The 23,867-nt window shown below is 36.2% G+C and overlaps 2 protein-coding genes across 3 annotated transcripts in view; one reads left to right on the top strand and one right to left on the bottom strand.

The window, feature by feature from the left end:
* LOC105432315 (uncharacterized) overlaps positions 1–23,867 on the bottom strand; it is a 321,362-nt gene that overhangs the window by 156,585 nt on the left and 140,910 nt on the right. The window lies entirely within an intron of this gene.
* Positions 4,048–5,759, top strand: LOC105432314 (uncharacterized). The gene is made up of 4 exons (XM_011647076.3): positions 4,048–4,215; positions 4,316–4,366; positions 4,562–4,697; positions 4,786–5,759. The coding sequence occupies exons 1-4, from the start codon at positions 4,141–4,143 to the stop codon at positions 4,836–4,838; spliced, it is 315 nt and encodes a 104-aa protein (XP_011645378.2). The 5' UTR covers positions 4,048–4,140; the 3' UTR covers positions 4,839–5,759.

Genomic DNA, 23,867 nt, shown 5'->3' with positions numbered 1-23,867 from the left:
CTGTGAAAACAAATCGCAACGCGTCCATAGAGTCTGCGCGCATCTCACGCCGATATATCGGATTTTCCTCGTTTTTTTTTTATCTTTTTTTATATATAGATGTAAAAAAATATTACATTCCGCTCGCCGACGGTATTGGTTATTAAACGTTTTCGAATGAATACTGCATGAGCGCGCCACGCTCGAGAATATACTCGTCTGTGTTGTATCCACTTGCCCGTACGTGGACACACACTCGAATACGATCTGCGATTGGCGTTAAATAATTTTTTGCTTTTCGCAAAGTGAAAAATGTGATATCCGTAAAAAGTAATCCGCTTGTCCGAACAGTAATCGGATGAACCGATTTAGATCGGGCATACATTCGATCGCAAAAGTCTATGGAACTTAAGAAAAGTGTAAAAATGTGAAACTAATACTTCTATCGATCTATTTAGATTTTTCTGAGAAATACATCCGACAATTAAAAAATGTATATGTATATTCTGTAAGAAAGAGAGAGAAACGGTGTTGCATGTTAAAAGCACTTAAGATAACCATGGTCTAAATATACGAACGATCCCAGCAAATCTGTAATTCGTTTTTCTCACATCTATTCTTGTGTGTAACCGTCGACCGTTTAGCGTGACAACGAAACAAATCGTTGCTTCATTTTTTTTGATCATTCTTCCACGAAAACGTTCTTTAGCGATTAACAAGATTAGCAAACGCTTTTGGAATTTGTAAATGAACAAAGAAACCACAAAGCGAATGCACAAACTGACACGCTCCACTTGTACGGATTTCTAAAAGGAAGAAAGTATAATTTACAAAATCTCTTGGCAGTAATATAAATCATTAATAGTTTCGATAATATAATTGTCTAAACTCAATCTCTAAAAATCTATAAAATTTTTCTATGTAAAATTTTTAGGAATTAAACAAACAAGAAAATGTCTTTATCTTATTTATTATCTGTTTCATTTGTTTCATAGTAATAAATTAAATTTTTATAAAGATTATCTTCAAAAATAATGAAATATCGGTAGATAAGAAAAGAGATGCAAAAAAATATATTATATAAAAAATGTAAACTGTCTTGTAAAATAAACACATATAGAATTTTCCAAAGAGTTCTAAAGATTTTGTAAAAAATACGTGATGTTACGCAAACAATGTTATGCTAATTATGACTGTAATTGCTTAAGTTAGCATTATTAAACGGATCTGTGACAGAGTAACAGAAAGCTTGTAGTCTACTCTCTCTCTCTCAAGTACTTGGCCCTATACCTTGAAGTTTATGAGATTTGTCCTTGTATTATTCTCACAAACGGATGTCTAGACTCTACGTTTACCGCGGAAAAGTTCAAAATTACCTTTCTCGGGGTATTACCTACAGCATTCATTCATCATTCACAACCTGTCGTCTGGACCGTGACTGTTCCAACTAATTTGGTCCGCGCATTTCTTTCTGCAGAGTCAACCAGCGCCAAGAAAAGCCCGCAGCTCTGTTTGCTTTTGTTCTTCTGAACTATTTCCAATTTGTTTTCCTAAAGCAGCAACTCGAACAAACCAGCTTCTTTTGTCGAACATCTCGTCCCTCGTTCGTGCACAAATAAAATAGATTGACAGATTGAAGACATGACATTCACGAGTTTTATCCATCATTTATTCATCCAAAATTCATCTGCCGCTGGAGAAATAAAATTATAATAATAAAAGTAGGATTGTAGTAACATTAGTATATAATTCTATATATCAAAATCACGTTGTTTTCATATTTTTCTTAAGTTTCGTAGACTTTTGCGATCGAGTGTATGTCCAATCTAAATGGTTTATCCGATTATAGTACTTGGATAAGCGGATTACTTTTTACATATTAGAATCCTAATAATATCACAATGGTCAATTTAAAAAATGGATAGATATTGTTGAGAGTAACATACTACTTTATCTTTCATTCTTTTTTCTATTTACATTGACAATAAAATAACGATATTGTAATTTATTAATAATAAAAACCGTTAAATATCATATTATCAGTATTATAATGTATTATAATGAAATAACAAGAATATCAAATAGGACACTGGTAAGCGAGTGTTAGTCAAAGGTTAGAACTGTACTTGGTAGAGTATTATTTGCTAAGCTAATGAGTAGTTTCTGCGTTGTTCGACAATCAACAAAGGCGAACAAAGGACTTCCGGTCACGTCGACTGTCGAGAACTCTGCCACCATTTAGTTTGGACTCCTTCACGCGATAACTTTGCTAACAGTAGTGACAATGCTATGTAAACAGCTGCAATTTCCCTCGCTTTTAAGTATGTAGTGTTAGAAATTAGGAACATACGCGATGTAACAATGATAAGCATACATAATACCCAAAGCGACAATTTTTTAAATTGAACAATTCGAGATTTTACAATAGAGTTCTCTTGCTCTGTCTATTTTTCTAACTTTCTTTATTTCGTATTTTTCTAACTTTCTTTATTTCGTATTTCAATCATTGAATTAAAAGAATGCTTTTCTTCGTTCAACTTTGAAATAATTATCATATATTTTCACAACAAAACCGTGTATATATAATCTTTTAATTTAACTATATAATTTTATTATCATTCATATTTAATCACGCACCGTGGAATACTTGTTTTATGGAAAATACGGTAATAAATCTTCCCCTACAATATTCTGTTTCTGAATTAATGACGCAACAAGAACAAGATATTAATGATCTCGAAGCAAACACGTGGTATCCAGAGATTTATCCAGCATACGTGGATACGCCGCGGCGTATATCGACACGAATGAAAGAGCTCTCTCTCTCTCTCTCTCTCTCTCAAAGACAGATAACGAGGCAGCGAAAATAACGATATGCGCGATGCCGAGCGTGCAATTTCCTAATGTGGCCATTTCGCAGGCGGCTGAAAACATCTTTGATTATTCTCGTAATAAGCGAACGAACGCGGGCACAAGTGCTAATGGGCGCGCGATAATCATTCGGACGCGACTAAGGAACACGGAAGGGCCTGGCACTTCAGCATGCGGTGCAGTTTTTACTCTTTCGCGGGATTTTCCGCTTTGCTTTTCCCTCTTTTTGTTCGGTTAACAACCGCAACGTACCTTGCTAACAAAGTGTGTTAATGGCGCATGGCTGATTAAAGGTTTTAATCCCCATGTCCGTAACTTCGGTTCTTCTTCTTCCGTGCGCGTTTTCGTCCAAAAAGGCAAAAATAAAAGGCGACGCTCTTTGTTCGCGACGAACTGTCGAGCTCGTCGGTCATTAAAGTCGATCTCCGATGAAAAGTCGCCGTCGTATTGCCTCACTCAGCCGCGCGCGAGAGAACGCGAGCGAAAATGCATACTGCACTCGCGGGACCGAACCTCCTCGAGCATCGGAAAACGAGCATCTCGTATTTCTTATTTTACGGAAGGTAGCGCAGTATTCCGCGGAAAATGCGCAGTAAGTATCCTCTCTGTCTCTGAGGACTAGAAGAGAAACTGAAAATATATATCGCTTAAGGGAATACTACGAAAAATCGAATAAGGATGCGTAGACATCGCTAGTCTACAAGCGACGTGATCGTAACGCTTCGAAATAATCGATGAGAGATATTTTTAAAAATATATTTGCCTAAATATTTCTCTGAATTTAAATTATAATTGGTAATACTATTGTGCGACAATATTGATGCAACGAATACCGATGTTATCCTGAGTAATCGTTAAAAGATAAAATAAATTTGTTCAATTACAATACGTTGGGCTTCGATAAGAATTTTAAACGAAAAAATTTTTCACAGATAAAATTAATTAGAATATTTTAAAATGACGGTAGAATTAAGATAACGGAATCGTTTTACGCGCTTGAGGAAATTGCACAAAGTTGCTCTTTACAACATGCTTCTTTTTTTAATTTAGATAAAGCACGAAAATGAGCACGGCAAATCCCACTTGGCGCAACGACGGAAATCAGCTACGTTTACGTAATTTCCGGTCGACTTGAGAAAAGCGTTAGCAATCCATTCTCGGAAAGCGTGCGTTTTAACGACGCCTCGATAAGAACGCACTGATGGAACAATTTCGTAACCAATGCTTTGGGATTAGGTATAAAACATATTCGTACGTAGTGAAGCATCGCAATTCTGTTAAACGCCCAACATGAACCGACTTCTTCTCTTCGCATTGTTAATACATACTATTTTGGCCGAGTCATGTATCATTCAGGACAAGAAGGTACGGAAAATCGATTTAATCTTGCCGTTCAGACGTGTAGTGCAAACTATAGTGTTACACCGTGATTATGTGCTAATCTCTCTTGGTCGTTCCGTCTTAGGGAAAACCGGACATTCGGGTAATCGAATTAGACGACTCCAGCAAAGAATCCGTGAGTATTTATTATTATGCATATTTCACACATTGTAATTTCACTCTGTTTCATCACTCTGTAAAATCACTTTTTATATTTATTTTTATATTTCGTAAAGTTTTCAATAGTGATTTTGTGTTAATGATATTTCTAGACTGCACATACTTTTACGATTATTTTATAATAATATTAACATTATTTACATATATTAAGAACGAAGAGGAAATTTTGGCTCTGCATCTCCCGGACAGACGAAAAAGGGAAATCGATAATCAAGAGAGAAGCAATTTCTGTAGAAACAACGACGATTGCGGTCCAGGATCAATCTGTTTGGCACATCTGACTTGTGGTATGTAATATAAATTTCCTTAAGTTAAAGTTTATAGCTGTACATATTATTTGAGAAAATAAATAATCAAATATCTTTCTTTGCACAGTAAAGGGAACATGGCGGACTATAAATTCTCTACAGGCGAACACTGCCAATTAAAAATCGCACGATGCAATAAAGAAATGACGATAACGTAATGCATTTCCGTGCATGACGACAGTATGCCAATAAAATTTTTTGCGAAGTAACTTCGCCCTCGCGCAAACAATAAACGCGTTTGCATCAATCGAACGATCGATTTCCCATCATCGCCAATATCCAGCGGATATCTGTTTGCTTATCTGTATTTCGCGCGTCGCTGAAATTTCCCACTATACATCCATCCATTGTCAACGCATGAATATAACATAAACCCGAAAATATCGAGCATTTAATGGCGACCGTGGTCGCGAACGTATGTAGTAAAGCGGTTAAGTTACATTTTACACGCGGATTCGGAACGCCAACGAGAGAGGTACGACCGGCGTAAAAGCCCTCCGCCCCTTCGCCGCCTTCAAAAAAACAAACAGTATCGCCGGGGAAACATATGGCGCCGTACGATAGGGACTCATTAACGGCAGAGAAACGGAGTACGAGTGAGAAGCCGTAAGAAAGGAGGGTGAGCTCTCTCGTCGTCGTAAATTTAGTGGGAACAACTGCTTTCGCCTGCAAGCTCTGCCTGCAGCCCCGCCGCAACCACAATTCCGATCGAAACAGTGGACGCCGTCGAAAAATCTTACTGCGCATTAGAGATTTACACTCGAAATCAATTAGCTCCTAATTGACACGGGCGAAACGGTGCGACCTGTTCGAGTATTGTTTGATTGGAAAACATCGGACATTGGCGACACATGGATCGCAAAAGTTAGTCTCGATATCGCTTGGGAGATTGTCGTCAGTACGTGAGACTTTAGTGAGTGTGTAAGGAAAAACTTTAGTATAAGTAATAATAAATATCCCAGGTGACGGTTATATTAATAAAATATCACAAATTGTAGGTTACTAGATAACAATGTCAAATAAATGTTACATGCGTCAAAAGTTACATGACTCTCTGTTAAAAGCCAAACCAATTACTCACTGATGCATCTGTTCTGTACGCGTTTGGCGATGCAAAAATAAATATCATGTCCAATATCGTACGAAGAATCGGTCAGGGAGGAATTGTCGGTCCCGACGAGCAGCCAGTTGGTGTCTCGTAAAACCTCACGAAATTCAACGGCAGCGCGGAAAGATTTACGATTCCAGCGAGAAGAAGCGTAACATCCGTAATATCCTTTCTTCGCGAAGAGGTGGGCGGTGATTTTTCATGCGGGCCATTCTTCTCTCGTCACGAGGCTTCGTTTAATTTTATTTTAATACGAAAAAAATGGATCTCTCGAAATGCGCGTTATGCGCGGCAAGCACCCGAACCCGAAGAGATTTGCGAGAGGGGGAAGTCGTAAATATTTGCGCAACTCGTTGGCGCGGCGTCTGGTAAGGCGGCCAAATTTCGAGCACGTCAAAATATTTAAAGCCGAGAGCGCAATTAGCGAGAACCACCTTTGCTCCTGTGATCAGCGTTGGAGAAGCGTTCTCTTGCTCGTTCTTTCTCTCATTACCCTTGAGCAATTCTTCCGTTTCACAAAGAATGTCATAAAAACATATTTTTGATATTATTTTATTTAATAGCCAGAAAGTCTAAAAAATGTAAGATTGACATTTTCTCGATAGTTTTTTTATATTTCACAAAAAATATAAATATACATAAAAAAGTCAATCATGTTACATCAACTTTTGTAATATAATTAATCTTCTTAATGTATTGTCTTTTTTTTGCTTATATCATTACTAGAATTAATAAAGCAAACGTGAAATAACATCTTTAAATTTCGGATTATTCAATATATATTTTATATTGTTTCAATGTATTTCACTTGTTTTACTGTAATTATGTGCTATATTACTATACTCCATAATGCCATTTATATTTTATGGAAATCATGCTGTAGAGAATTAAAATATACAGAAGTTTATTTTGAGCAACAACGATAATGAGTCATTTCGCGGAGAGTCGACGAAAAATAGGCGTCGCGAGAGAAAAATTCCGACACGCGGACCCGAGTGCGAAACGGGTCGCGTTTTTTTACGCTCGATTTAAACGTCGTCTACGTGACAGGCGTGAAACCACCGCACGCATTCGCGCGTATACCATGCGTAGATCGCGACGAACCATAGCGAACACGTCGTTCCTCGCCTGTGCCGCATACCCTTTTCCCTGCGGATTTTATTTATCGTACGACTGATTTCAGACGACGAAGGAATAAATCGGCCATGCTCGCGTCGCGTGTGCGCAGAAAATAGTAAAAATAAAATTTCGGTTGGCGGAGAATTCCAAGCGAAAATGCTGTTAAAAGAAAGCTCGCTTTATATTCAAGAGAGAAAATTTTCTTATTTACTTCTGTGCCGATATGATATTAGAAAAATATAAAATTTTAAATGTATACATGTAACGCATTATATATAACGCATTGTTTCGCTTGATTTGACTGAACCAGTAGAAAAAATTTCTAATGGATTTATTAAAAAGCAATTGTGATCAACACGAGAAATTCACACATACATGAAATAGATAAAACAGACAACTCCGAGAGAGATGTCAAATTCTCAATGTCAAATTTTCAATGAACTACCGAATAAAAACTACATCACGATGATTAGGTGTCAAGTATTGTCAGTTGACTTATTATTAGAACAAACTTGGTTCATTTTTCACGAATTCTTCCTGCATGTTCACGTAGAACGCGATGGACGCGAAGGACAGTCCACTCACATGGGACATAATATACGTCGGACCAAGAACTGAAATGTTCCTATATATTATGTCTCACGTGTCCGAAGACACGCATTCCAACTGAGTGTATTCGCGCCAAACAATGCTCTGGAATGCTCAGGCTAAACGATTCTTCGTGTCTACAATTACTTTGACAATCGTTCATGGACTCAGTTAATTTATTACTCTTATTTTCTTCTATCCCTTTTGTTTTCATTTTCAATCTTACCTATTTCCGAACCAAACAAAATTGCATTAAAATTAATTCTAAATCTGGAATAACCTTGAAAATTGAATTTTAATTGAGCCTATCAATTTAATTTTTTTCGAGAAATTATTAAATTAAATTAATTTAATTAGAGCTGTAAAAATAATTTTAACTAAGTCAAATATCTTCAAATATATTCAAATCAAATAAGTTAATACTTAAACATTTTTGAAATGTTTCAGAAACTTAAACATTAAGTTTCTTAAACATTAAGTACATCGCTGAAATTAAAAAAATTAGTTATTTTAAACTTATACCTTCGTTTTTGTTAAATTTCTTTCCTTCTGGCATAATGTCAAATCAACTGTAATTTTATTTCAATCAAGACTATCTAGACTATTACAGTTTTTTTTTTCAACAGCATATTAAAAAATCCTCCCTGAGAACAAGGAAAAAACGACAACGGCTTTTAACGATCGTCCTAGGCGGCAAGTATCGCAAGGTTTTCTCGCAATCGAAAGAACGAGAGGCGTCTTCTTTCCGCGAAAGTATCTGGAAAAATTCCTTCTTCCTTTCCCCGTCGAAGATTCAGAGGCACATAGTCGACAGTCGGAAGGGATCGCGACCCTTTTAAGACTCGCCTGCATTCTTATGTTCTGCCATTTCTGTTCTTCGCGGCTTGATTGCGTAGTTGCTTCGTTTTACGATGAATAGATCATCATCGATTAATGCTGTAAATAAAATATCGATTGTATAGTGCCGAGAAGACCGTATGTAAACTGCTACTTTAATTTATTGATACTGTAAATGCTACAAAGATTTATATTCAATTTTTCAGAACAATCATTTTGCTGTTCTTTCATTAAACAGATATGTTAAATAAACATGTCAATGTAACAATAAAGATAAGATCATAATTAAATATAAGAAATGCAATATTAAATGATGTTCATGGACCGTTGCATGCCAGTTTGCAATGCGAGTTGTTACCACGTTGATAAAATGTGATAACGATATTCACGAGCAGCTATAGAAAATTGTTGGTGCTGTTTGTGTTAACAGGAACATATGCCAGAAAAATTTGTGTTTCGAGGAGAACGAAAAAGTATGCGAGTGATCCGTCGTTGGAATTAACGTTTCTTGGTTTCAAAAAGAGCGCTCGCATTTCGTTCGACATTTCGTGACCGAAAAGCCTTTCGCATAAAGAACATTTTTACGTCGTCGGAACGTCGCGCAGCTCGATGCGAAACGTTTATGCACGCGTATTAAAAAATTCTTCTCTCGAAATTCTCGGGAATCCAATCTTTTTCCTTCTCGACAGTACGGCGGGCTCGTTACCGGGACGTGGGCAGTCACGAGACACGGAGAAGGCTGTCGTGGAAATAGAGTGTAAGCTCTAAGAGGAGATTCGCGAAGTTGAGAGACAGACGCACACACGTGCGTGTATACAGAATGAGTAAGCGAGTTAACTTCAGAGGCAGAAAAAGAGCGAGTGAAAAGATGGAGTTTTATAGAGAAGAACACCGGTGAAAAACACAGTAAAATAGGATATAAAGTTAAGTCCTCTCAGAATACTATACATAAAAGATGAATTGTAGTCAATGAATGTGTAAAGGCCCTTTTGAAAATATTAGATATACTGATATATAAGAGGAACACTTTAGTTCTTGAACGATTAAAGTAAAATATTTTTATATTATTATTGCGCATTTTATCTTTCAATATAAAAGATATAAATATTAAACTGTAATATTAGCTATAAAGAAAGAATGATTTTAAAGCCGACGATGGTGCTCGTTCTTACGGTGAAAAAGCAATGGCTTTCGTAAATTACGGTGAGAAAGATAAAGAGAATAAGAAAGCTTTTGAGACAGATTTTAAGTATGATTTAAGACGTGCGAGAAAATAGAGTGTAAGCAAAACGCGATGTTTTCCTGGCATCGCTCATCCGCGTAACTGCCGGCTGATATGCTTACTCGACTCGATTTTCTAAAACGTCCCTCTAACTCATTCGCGACCGCTCACAATTCGTCGTCCTGGACTTGTTAAACGCCCCAGTGTCGCTACAAAGTCGCGACATAGATGTGGAGGAGACTCGTTTCGTAGAACGACGCGTGTATCAGCCACTTCTGTGACGCTTTCACAAAACGATCCGCTTACGGTTGCACGATCGATCGAATTATGTTGTGCTACAGTAACGTAATTTATCGAAGCACTAATAACTTAGTATCGCGTAGAAAGGCGCTTTGTCGACGCACAACCTATTCACAAATCTCCTTTCACAAACCATCTTGTTTTTATTCTGATATCTGTGTGCGCGAAAATATTGTCAATAAAATATGGAGAAAATTACTTAAATTTGATTTAATTACTTAAATTTTTCAATTGGAAAAATAAATAGAAAGTGTCGTAAAACAATAATAAATAGATCTATGTATATCTTCGTGAGTTTACATGCGCGAAATTAATATTTATTTTGAAATCCGTGAAAGCGGACCATGAATTTTAGTATTAGAAATTTATCGTGCTTCTCATTTCTTATTTTCTTAAAAAATAAAAAAAAGAGCATACAATCATATATTTAATCTTATACGTAAAATATTGATCGCGGTACGCGGACTGTGGTGTGTCGGTCGAACGCGGAAAAATAGAAAATCCGGGCAATCCGCGTGAGAAAGAAAAACGTGCGAGGGAAGGAACCGGGAGGAAAATGAACGATCCTGTTAGCCGTTGCACGGAAGTCATAAAGAGCCGGCAAATCTTTTCATTATCACGCCGCGTAAGTGATACGTATATCATACTAAAGGGGCTATTTCACGGGGCATTATACCGGGAGAAACGAGCCCGATCCCGAGCTCGCGCGAGTCATCGCGTGGCGGACGCGGACTTTTTCCGCGCCGCGTCGCTGCGTAAGTGCGTGTGAGAATTAAGCCGGGCCATTTCTCTAGTTTTCATCTACACCTCGTCTTTTTCGCGCCGTATCGCTGCGCATCATTCCCTTACCATTCTTTATCATCCTCTCCCATCCCTTTACGCCGGCGCAACGTTCTCCAACGTTTCTATCGGACGAGGGAGAGTTCTCTTTACGAGCGTTAACGCAACTTCCGTACAGACAGGATTCGTGTTTCCTCACTACGAGTGAGACACGTGCGCACGTCGTTGGTCCACGTAATCCAGCCACGCGAAAGTTTTATCGTCGTCCTACGGACGACTGCTGTTCAACTAATAGGAAGCTTTATGACGGGGAATTAATTCGCGCGCGCGAGCCAGCGATCTCTCGCTCTGAAATTCCATGGCGTGCCACGGAAATGTTACGGTTTTCCGAGTGCGCCGCGCGGCTGCTCATTTATGGCACTTAATTAAATGTATCGAGCTCTTAACTACTTAAGATACACGTTCGTACTCTGTACACAGTCGGAAATTTATTTCCTCCTCGAAAATACACGTCCCGAAATACTGTCAGATATTAAACGATAATTTCATACATTCTCACAATTATAAGAATTTTTTTTTTTCATCAAGATATAATTCATTATCAAATTAACTCTAAATGATAATTTCGTTATCTACCGACATTAACTTTTATAATTTATACAAGAATTCCATGATAAATTTTAATTCTGTTTAAAAATAATTAAACGATGTTCTATCAAAAAGTATGTTATACTATCTGTTATATATTATATTTTAAAAAAACATACAAAACATAATATGTAAAAATACAATACAATACAATTGGAGAAGAATAAAACAAATTATCTCTGTAATATAATAATAAATTTATATATTTCCGATTGTTCATAATTGTGATACGTTAAAAAATAACGAATTAAATATTACAAATTTTCCACGTATTTAAACATTGATTGGGCTAAGATATTTAATGCATCTGACAATTTTATAGCAATAAGCGTACTAAACCTTTGCTGCACTAACAATAAAACATTTATTATGCAAATTCTACCCGTCGGATATAACGCATAATTTCAGCAGAACTTAATTAAATTTTGAGGAGGCCATAACACGTAATGTAGCTATCAAAGCTACAATCGCGATCTGAAATGATATAACTCGGAGAGGCACAAACACGTTATCTGATATCTTGCGTATATGAGCCATGTTCAAAAAAGGACATATAAGGTTCCTGTAGATTGCAAATTAAGAGCAGAAACGTATGAAGAGTAACGGAAAATCATCGTTAAAACAACAGAGATCCATACGGTAGATTCTTTAAATATTCGTCGGTAGTTGTTTAAAGTCAATAAAACGATAACTATCCCCGCTAACATAGTACAAGTCTAAGTCACCCCTATTCGAACCTCCTCTTTTACAGCTCGAAATTACGGCCGTGCAACCCTCACATATTTACGGCCGTCGCGACGCCGCGCCACGTTAAAACTACCCTAACTGGAACTCATCACGATGAGTGAATCGATCATGCGGGACGACACGACGCTTCGTACCGTTAATCTTTACAGATTGTTCCAGGAGTCCCGATCAAGCATTTATCGTAAACAGATTACGGATAAATCGTCGTGAATATTTTACGTCGAAATCGAATACGGGATCCGAGCACGCATTTCACAATTTATTCGTAGTCGAGGCTTTGCCGTGCACGTTCTCATTGAAAGTGACAGGCTCACGATGCAAATTCTCGAAATATTGGCGAAACGCAATGGAAAATTTGATAATTAAAATCGATGTCACGGTACCCATAATTACTATATTTTATATAGCGCTGAGTAAATCGAATGAACCGGCAGAATCAATTTCGTTGCAGTTGCAATTAACAGTGAGTATGATTTATTTGCGCGCACACACGGGCTCCAGCTTGTCTCAGTATTTTATTACAATTTTCTGCCGTGTCTGATCCAATATCGATCTTATTAAATTATAATTTACAATCACACGTGAGTCGCACTGTTCTAATGCCTCCGCAAATAAAATAATCGTTCGTATATATACAATAAAATTGAAATTATTGGTCACGATGTAACTTTTGCTTTTATTGCTCCACACGCTATTCGCGGAAATGTGAGGAAGATAATGTACGATGATCGATAACTCGTGAGATAATAGATCGCGAAACCTATCTTCACTGAAAAAAATCACACTACTATAATCGTTCTCGATGATCGCATGCCTGTTTGCTAGGCGTGCCTATTTTATGCGTCAAAAACAGCGCGGGACTACAGCGGTCGTCCACGATGAATCACGGTGATAAAAGTCTCCGGAATTTGCGCTATTAGATTAAGTGACACGGACACGCGCGGGTTTTGCGCCTGCTGCAAAATTGAGCTTTGTCTCTTCGGCAAGGTATGTTTTCAGGGGAAAAGCTGATGCCGACATTCTCGAGCGAACTGCGCGTTTAACGGCTGTAAAATCGTCCTCATCGCAAGATACCAGCAGTCCTTCACGCTGGCAGAATTCGCGATGAGATGTTACGACGAGAGACGGGCTCTAATGTTTATCACGATTGGTTTAACGAAGGAAGAGCAGGGACTTTTCATTGCGATTGCTTTAAATTCCTCGTCTTGAAAGTTAGTGGCAAACTATAATTAGTTTCTACAAGATGTAGAGAGATTTAATTTTTACGATTATAAATTGATTTAATCATTTAATTGACGACAGAAATTACATTTCGCAAAATATAATCAGGTATTTATTATAAATTCAGCATGATTTCATATGTATTTTAAATTATTATTAGTTTAGTTAAAAACGGTAAAAAAACATTTTAGATATTTATAGATATTTTTAGATATTTATAGCATAGATGTATAGTCGCGATATTACAAGATAATATTTTTTTTAATAAAATCAATTTTGCGATTTAATTATAAAGACAAATTTTTACAACAAAAAAAATTATTTTAGCGCAAAATACAAATCTTTCCTTTCTTATCAAATTGCTATAACTTCTTAAACTTTATAATATTAATGAGTACATAAAAAAAAAAAAAAAAAAAAACATGCACAGATTTTTTCTGAACACTTGGATTACTATTGGTGTACACTTGGTGTACTATTTTTTTGCAAGTGAGATTACAGATATCATAATATAAAATCGCGTCGTAAAAAGAGAAAATCCTGGAACAAATATGGTGAAATCTACATAATGGCGGATTTCACATGTCGTACGGAAATCCCAACCATTGTCGAAATCGGCGACGTCGATCACGTGCGAATCGCACGAGCTTTTAATACGACATGGTCGGCGAAGTCAGACAGAGATCTCGTGATGGAATACCGTCTTATTCCTGGCGACAGTAGCAACCCAGACTTTACTTGCTCTGTAGAGGGCATGTTTGATCCCGGGTAAGTTCGTGAGTTGATTTTTCCTCTCGCCATCACCATCACCCACTTCCCGTTCCCATCTACGCGATCGCGATTCGCCTTTCTCGTGAACTCGCGAGATTTCCCGTGTGTTTTCAACACGCACACAAGAGTGTGCCGAGCTTTAATCTACACGACGGTACGTGAGGTGTTTGCGGTTGAGCCACCAGCAACCCTCGGCACTTTCGCAAGCTCATGCAAAATGACCTTGGCCTTTCCTCGATTTCGGAACGGCTTTTCTACACACTTTCGAATTTTCGATTCCACGGTAATGACACTCGAGCCGTGGAAATTTTTACCTCTTTACGCGAGCTTTTGCTTCTTCAGATTAGCCACATTATATTTCCTTGTTATCCGCTGCCTTACAAAGTTAGGGAAGTTGTTTGAAAGTGATTATTCCAATACTCAATATTCTAATACTCAATTTTGTAATAATCTCTTCATACAACTTGTAGTTAATCCCTATTGTTTTATTTCCATTTTATTAAAAATAAAAGAATTTTTCCTTATCCATTGACCAAACAGTCAATTCTATTCGTTTCTATTCGTTTTGACTTTATTAAGATTATTAAAATAAATTTTTGAAGTTCTATTTTTAAATTTTCAATCTTCTTCCAGTCTTTCTCTTTGCTTGATTAAAAATTAGTAATAAAAAATTCATTTGATTTTTAAGTAGATTTTATTTGTCAAATCATGTTAATTAACTTATAATCAATATTATGTGTCTAAAAGATTTTCCGATGATCCGTTTCATTCTCTGTCTCCGTTTCATTCTCTTCTTCTTTATTCTAGCAGCGATTCCAGCGGCGATTAAACGTCAAATTTTCCGAGCGAATAGAGTAATTGGGGCGATCTCATCCGCGCGGAGAGCCATAAATTTGTTATTCACAGGAGCGCGCACGTCTTAACGTCGACCGGTAATTAACTGAGCGAAGATCGGAGTGTTTATATTTCATTTCTCGTGGAAAATTTACGCGATCCGCTCATTTTGTTCGAGGATAGTAGAAGTAACAAAGTGGTAGCAGATATCGGTGGCATACGTTACCGTTGCACGCGGTATATTTATATGGTCCATAAATCATGGCGATAACGCGCGCGTTAACAAACGCGTGGGTCGAGCCGAACGGAATACTCAATGACACGGAAGTTCCCGAATTACAGTCGACTACCTCATGCCGTTTTATACAGCGACTTCCGTACTAAGTAAAAGGTGCGAGGGGAACACAAACCCAGAAGGATCAAATGTAATCCCGGCTCGTCAGGTCATGGCAGTTTTAAGTCGTGGCCACTGCTATCTATCCGATTCAGGATCCGGAGTTACGTCCCTCGAGGATACTATTCTCTCTCTCTCTCTCTCTCTCTCTCGTTGGGGACAGTTAAAAAATTATGGGATTAGAAACCGAATCCCTTTGACGCTAATGACACGTCGTAAACACAACGTTTATAACGTATAATAAAGCTACGTTAATGTTATATAAACTGTACATTAATTTTTTATTTGCAATAGAAATAAGGTTAATAAGATTATTATATTTTGGTACATCGATAAATTATATTACTATTTCATATTCTTTTGTAATTCACATCACCTAGATATTTTTTTTCCAAATAAAAGAAAATATAAGTATATTATATAATATAATAATAATGTAACAATGATTTGTATAAAAAATATAGATTAGGATAAAAAATTTAATATAATATTGTTAACACAAAATGTATTATCCTATTGCGGCAAATCTGATTCTATACAGTTCACGCAGAGTAAAAGCCAAGCACGTACGATATCACACTCGGAAATGAGTTCCTCGCATTCCTCCAACGATATTTTCACGTACTCCACCAGCTTGATGGGCCTCTGACTAACGCGGCTCGGGAGCACGCGAAGAGAAAAATCAACGTGAGTGATTGCGCAAGTCGGATGTGCGAAGAGGATCACCGCGAACCGGTGTCGTAAAAGCGCCAGACCGTTGGCCAGGATCGACCGTGTTCGCCAGGATGTCTGTACGCCGGCGAATTCTACCGGGATATACAAGGTGTCCAATTCCAGTCGCGGCGACTGTGATTGATTTCCCGGTGGATTTAGAACCGATGTCTGCTGAGCAAAAATTTAAAAAGAGAAAGAAAGAGAAAATCATTCATCAATTTGTTCTAAAATAAAATTTTCTTAAAAGACGAATAAGTGTCGTTAATATTTAAAAAAATTAATTGAAGGAAATAGTGAAATGATGCAGATGAAAATCCAGCTAATCTTTATTCGAACATAAAACAAATAAGATTCGCGGATTTTTAGCTTCGATATAAGTGAATAAAATACTATCATTTCTCCATTAATTTCAAAAGCAACATTTTACATTAATAAGAATTACTTGAGATTCGATTATGTAGATGTTTAATCGTGAAAAGTTTGTAATTAATAATGAAGCTCAATAATTTATACAATAATCCTCACTCTGAAATTTATCGAGTTCAATCTGGGTCACGGCGTATATCTCATTCGCAAAGGTACTGATTTTTTTCAAGATCCCTCGATCGCCCCCGCTTCGCATGCACGTCGGGTAACGCGATTCACCGGCCGGCCGCGAAATCGAGCTTATACCCAAAAGAGGGCCATAAATCCCGGCATCGGTTCTTTTCACAGCACGCCATGAATCAGGATTTTTAGATCGGCTATGTTCGATCCCCGGTCAACGTACATGGGACAACGAGGGTGTCATTCGTGATGCATATCCGAAATGAACATAAAATGTTCGTCTTTTTGAACTTAAATCAGAGCTTTTATGATAGCTTTTATGCATATGATATGCATTAATTTTCCAGACCAGATTTTTTTCTCAAGCGGTATCTTATGACAAATTATTTCTTCGGTGTCGCATCAAGAAAACTCACTCGGGGGAATACCGCGATGAAAGTTACGGCAATCTGGTGTTAACAGGTTGTCAAGCAGCCAAGAGTTTATTAATAGACCTCCTAAAGCGTAAAAAGATGACTTGACAAGTTGTCGGCTGATAATGAATTAACATAAAAGATTTTTCTTGGCGTGTTGCATACGCCGCATTTAATCAAATTGTTCACGTTAAGGGAATTGTCATAAAATTAAAATATTCAGTAATTTTTTTCTATCATAAAATTGAATATTTTAAGTGCATAGTAATAAAAGTAATTTAAGTATAATTAATTTTGCAAACAATCTGAGATTGGTTCTCATAGATTTTCCATGATAAAATCGTAAGATACGTATCACGCGGTTGGTCACTTTGTTCCAACAAAGATGATGATTCTAAATTTCCAAACTACTCGTTTTCGCTGTGCAGAAAAATTCCTTTGCGTGCACGGATAGCCTGATTCGTGAGAGCGCGGTATCATTCCAACCCCAGGAAACGAGGCGCACAGGGCCGGTAATCGCTCGTCGTTAGAGGGTACGCACAATGCGTGCCAGGACGCGATTCCACGATACCACCCCCATTGTCTATCGGAATCACCCTCCGCTCTTCTACGAGCCTCGTCCGTGACGACTGACTGCGGTTTAACCTCGGCGGTTTAGCACGCTCAAACAAGCCCGTTGTCGACCCTTCGACGTCATCTCACTCTCGCTCTCTTTCAGCTCTGTCGCGAGTCGCATCTAATATACAGGATATATCAGAACTTGCTTGTATCATTTTTGAGAAATTTGAAATTGATATTTACCAGAGAAAATTTTGATAAAAGTCTGACTGGAAAATCATTTGATATAAATTTGATTTTTTAAATTAAAAGAGTAATAATAAGATTACACATACAAACATATACGCGCATGCATATGCACACAAAAAGATGGAGAGAATTCTAAAATCTTCACAAATATAATAAAAGTATATTTATATTGCTCAGATACTTTAATATTTCAAAAATAGTATGTGAGACTGATGCATTGAACAAAGAGATTAGAGATAGAATCATGTTATATACATTTGCCACATATAAAATCACCGAATGTAAATCTGTTCGATACGTATCACAAAAAATACACTGGAGAGCCTTTGAATTTGATAAAACATTTAAGAAAAAAATAGAAATGTAACATATTTCGCGTATAAATTCCATAAAAAATGTCAACGATTACCAAAATATATCTCACGAATAACAAGCTTTTAGAATTCTTTTGCTAGCGTAAAGCTACAGAATTTTACAGTATCTCAACAAAAGATCAAGAAATTGCCTCAAAGTATTATGTCAAGTACGTTTATTGCACTCGCATTTGAGAAGCAACTTTTAAAAAATGCATTCATATAGACATTTATTTATTTAAAAAGAAGACAATATTCGGTTTGGCTTGTTTGTCTTGGCGGTTTGACAAAAGACTAAGAAATGACTGACAAATCATAGAAAAAAATTTAGAATTTAAAATTATTAAAATGATTAAAGTGGAAGACATATCAAGAAATACACTCTTTTAGAGACAGAATTTTTTCCTGACATATTTTGCGTAGGGGAATTTCATCCGCATCTCGAAGAACATGCTTCAGTGTTCTAAATGAAAAAAATGCAATTGAGAATATTCACCGAGGATCTGCGCAAAAATTCTCGGAAGTGCAACACGTTATGCCGGAGATATATAGATAGCATTGCTACTATCGTCTTCTTTTTTTTATTTTTTACGAAGCGGAGGCGACGTCGTCTAACCGATTACATATTCATTCCATTCCATCCGTTTCATATTCTCGCTAGCGAATGACGCTTTCTCGCGCGCGTTTAATATTTCAGCTGGCTGCCGACGAGATTTGTGCGGCGGAACACTGACTTTAATTACGAATGTTTTAATTAGGAATTTAACTGCGGCGACGGAATCGGGGTTAATGATTGACGGAGTCGGTCGGTTTAACATCGAAACAAAAATGTAATAGAAATAATTCAAGATTTTCCATCCTCGCACGGTTCATATTTTAATTCATTATATCTATATATTATAAATTTGAATTCAAATTATATGTAAATGTATTAACTTTTATAATTAATGAATTAAATGATCGACATAAGATTATTTCAATATATTTTAAGAAAAATTTTACGAGTTATTTTATACTTTCAATTTCATAAATGTAATATTTATAATCTTATATTGTATCATTAATATTATACAAGTCTCTCGATCCGCTTTCCATCTTTTATATGACAATTCTTATCTTACTGTTAAACGAGAGATTATTTTAATTGCATCAATATTCTTAATATGAGATTATAAAAATTGATAGAAAGTCCTTTTTTATGCATAATAAAATTATAATATAAAATATCAATATACGATATTTTCTACAAATTCTACGGACCTTTGGAAAAGCCATTTTGTCCAACCATTAGAGGAGTTTGCCGCAAATACAAATATGCGCCTTTCCCGTCGAGTATACCTTATGATTTATTACAATCTTCAACATCCGATAACATCCTCCGCTATCCAAAGAAATTCTAGAAAGAGGGAGAAACAGAGTATCCTTATAGATATACATACAAGCGATAAAATTGGCTTGTTTGGCGTCCCTTCCCAAACATATTGTTCAATTTAAGAACACCGACTTCTCTACCTTCCTTCGAAATAAATTCTCCTTATGTGTGAGTCAACGAGCGTATCGGAATACGCGACAATATCCATGTTTCCCTTCCATCGTTTTAGATGCTTCGCGTTGTTTCGAGGTTGAAAGAGGACCTGAGGGCGCGTGTCTCCCTTGCATATCGCATGCATCGAGCAAATAAGGTCCTCGCAGATCTGTCGAGAGAACTGCTAAGGGATGCCAATATACCGGTCGGATCTCACGGCGGGTCGCACGTGGACATGCGCCGAATATAAATGCGACTATTAGAAGTGTTTTCGCGGTCGGGTGCTCGGGTGCGGACAGTAAATGATCGCGCGAGCGGTTAGGGTTGCGGCTGACATCTTCGAGGGTGCCTTCCGACTGAAAGACGGAAAGTTTTCTGTAGCGGCGAACCGGCTCGTTTTAGCGATGAGTATTGCAAAAGTTTAAAATACCTCTCGAGACAGCGAGTAGTAACGGATGGCCGAAGTCCGCCGCGCAAATCGAAAGTGCATTTTCGTGCCGACGACTGTAACATCGACATTGGAGAGATACGATACAATAGTAACTTTACAATTTCTAAAATGTCACTTTTTAAATCTATTTATTTTCTCAAATTTTTAAAGGAGTGAATCAAAGTTACATTAAATTGTTTCCATTCTTGTGTGTGTAATTTAAAAAAAGTATGTAATTACAAAGTATATAATTGTATATTGCGAAACGTATATTTTTTTTTTAAAGCAACTATTTGTCTTTTCCTCATCGATGGATTTATTTTCTCCTCATTATTTTGTTTATGAAAGTAAAAAGAAAAATTAATATTTTATGAAATATATTTTAATGTTAAAAATATACAAGAATAAAGTAACTTTAAATTAACAATTTTTAACTGAATGTATTTTTCAGAATTAAGATACTACTATATGTGTCTTATGTATTCGTCTTGTACACTTATAACTTGATTGACAATCTTTTTTCTTAATTTATTAAAGATAAGTATAATATAAGTATAGTAATAAATGGAGTAGATCACAAACATATATGTATATATAAAAACTGGATGAATTATTTTGAAAAAGACATTATTTCAAGATATAAAAATTTTATAATAAAAGGAACGCGATTTTTTAAATTTTATATAAAACATTTACAATATTATTTTAAAATCTAATTATATTTTATTTTATATTTTATTAATATGTTATTTTTATTAATATAATTATATCAATAATTGTATTATATCATTACATTAATATATAATTACATGATTATATTACATGTAATAACATGATCAATTAATTCACAATTATATTAATTTATATAAGATTTTTATGATACCCTAAACACTACTAGAAAAAAGATAACAATAACATTCGACACACTCAAGACGTTACTTGTCCTTTTTAATAACAGATTTTTAAAATGTGTCGATATTTTGATGTCGAGTGTTGTGATAATGTCGACTATTAACGTGAGTTCCGATCTCCTTTACGACTGACTTTCGAATAATTCGCGTTGTGCGCTTTTGGGAGTTACTCGGAAGAGTTTCGTGAAATAGCCCAAGGCAAAACGTGTGCCTTGTGCAGTCATGCAGTTATGCAGTTTATATGAGCGACAGAACGGGCTGCTCTCGTCGAGATTATAACTGTGCTTAACGATCGCGGTCTGACATTTTCAGTTAAGTCGTACAGAATATCGCGCCGTTTAAATTAATAGCAGGAAGTGGATTGGAGCCCGCCGATTTCGCCTTCCGCGCACACATTAGAGCGCTGTTTTAACCACCTCCGCCATTTATTGCCGGTTGAACGACTCACTTAACGCGCGCTAACTTCCGAATACGCCAAGAGAAGGTTGTTGCCTTCCTGTAATTTCATTATACAAGTACTAGAAAATAAAAAGTAAACAATACCTATCTTATTAATAACAGCATAAAAATGTTTTATTGGAGAAATTTAATAAAAAATAACGACAAAATACGTAATTATTTAAAATTATTGTAATTAAAGTGTGAATTTATAGATACTAATGCTAAACTTTTATTCAATTAACTGCTGATATCTCGAGACGTTCCATGAAATAGAGCATGAAATATGACTTATAAAACTAAAAGAAGATGTCGATTTTACGATCCAATTAACATCGAGTGTCAGTGGTGCCATAATCGTAAATCAATGCTGAGCTACCGCAAAATGGCGTATTTCCATCTTAATTATTATTCGTTACTCTCCTTGGCATAACTAGCCTAATTAGCACGCTGACTGATACATTCGCGCGTAATGGACCGAATTCGACAAAGCGATATCTCATTCTCGTCTCCGTCGTCAACGTCTCCGCGACCGCCGCTGCCATTGCGAAATTCAATCTAGGCGGAAGATCGGGTCGGGAAATAATTAGCACGGCGTCCCTTTAAGGCTTCTGATCCTACCAACGGTGGAGGAAGGGGATCGCCAATGTAATCCCCCAAATATGAATATAATTTGCCCAGCGTAGAGGGTGAGGTTCGCCGAAGAAGGTCTGCATGCGGAAAGCCGCGAGAACCGTCCTAGCTGGATCAACCGCTGCCATAATTGTGTTGCTTTCGCTGACAAGCTGCCACCGATAATGAATATCGCAAAATGATCCCATCCGCTTTTCTTTATTGATTGTGAGAGGAATTGAAAGGGATCTGTTTGAAATTTTTCACATGGATGAATATCTGACATCCATGCTCGAACAAACCTAACAGATTTATCGTTGCTACAATCCTATGTTTGGCACTATAAATTTGTACAATAAAATTTATGACTTTTCTCTTGAAAAAATTACGACTCTTCTGTATTTAATCGACGTTTTAAATAATGTCACAAGCTACGAAAGACTTAACTAATTCAATTAATATTTAAATAACGTTTCGATAAAAATTTTCAATTCTAGCATTAAGATCTATGTAAAATATTCATAGCATAATCAAGAAAAATATACTTAAAAGTATCTCTCAAATCATTAATAATTAATTTTGCAGATTTTCGAGATTTCCATAGATTTCTCAAATAAAAAATTTATTCATTTTTATTCTCACATCTGAAAAATATTATCTAGAAATACGATAACTAAAGCAAATACTAAAATCATTACTCAAGAAACCCACTATTATAAATAATGGAGATCTCGATATTGCCAGCAGTCCAAAATGGATTTAATAGGAATTGTTTTTCCTTCCTCAAAGATAAAAGTTAAAGTCCGTAAATTTTCTGAATTGTACGTCACTTTGATGTTCGCTCGATCTTTAGATCGTACGAATCGCATAGGCGCTAGCTCGCTTAATGGCTTCGAATAGTTTGGATATTTTTGGCAGTAACCGTCGACACACGATGTGCCTCCGTCTGTCTCTGTCGACATTCGCAAATGAATAGAGGCGAACGGAGAAATCTCCCGGGTTCTCTCCTCTGCCGCATTCCCGATGCACCCCACGAGAATGCTATTTTCTCGGAAGCTGAAAGGAAGAATCGGAACAAACCCCACGATCGAGTGTGCATTGTGCTCAATCCGTCTCACTCTATTCCCATGCGTATATCCGTGTCGAGACTCGCATGCATTATTACCAATCGAAGTTACTCGTCGGTACTCTTGATTGTTCTCTTGAATTAAGAGATAAAATGCTCATTTTATATTACTAAATATATCAAAAGTATACAAATTTAAAAAGAAAGAAGTCATATTTCTATTTTTCTTAGAATAATAATATTAATAATAAACAAATTAGATACATAATAGATTTTATTAAATCTATGGAATTAATTATAATAAGATATATATATATATATATATATATATATATATATATATATAAAACTGTTATTTCTATAAAAACAATAATAAAAAAGGTAATGCCTAAAAAGAAATATTTTTAAAATAGTTGATTTAAATGCAGATTTAATTTCTTTTGATTAAATAAAATAGTAAAAAAACTGCGCAAATTAATGTGCGAGCATAACGAAATCGATCAATAATCCTTTAATAAATTTAACCTTTTCTTCAATAACAAACTTTGGACAACTTTGCACTTCTTGTTCGTGATGATACATGTTAAAAGGTTATCTATTTCGAAAATATAAAATGACATGATTCAATCAACAAATTTCACAATGTAACTGACTATTAAGTCGCAATAATTATTTTTTAAAATGCAAATATCAGCATTAATGTAGTTGATATATATATTGGCATATATACATATTTAATTCATGCTTCTTGCTTTAATTGCGAGA

This window comes from Pogonomyrmex barbatus, unplaced genomic scaffold (genome assembly GCF_055798465.1).
Source record: "Pogonomyrmex barbatus isolate J1 unplaced genomic scaffold, ASM5579846v1 scaffold1, whole genome shotgun sequence".
In the NCBI taxonomy this organism is placed as follows: Eukaryota; Metazoa; Arthropoda; class Insecta; order Hymenoptera; family Formicidae; genus Pogonomyrmex; species Pogonomyrmex barbatus.
Note: the sequence above shows the minus strand (reverse complement) of the source record. Positions and strands in the feature narration are given on the sequence as shown.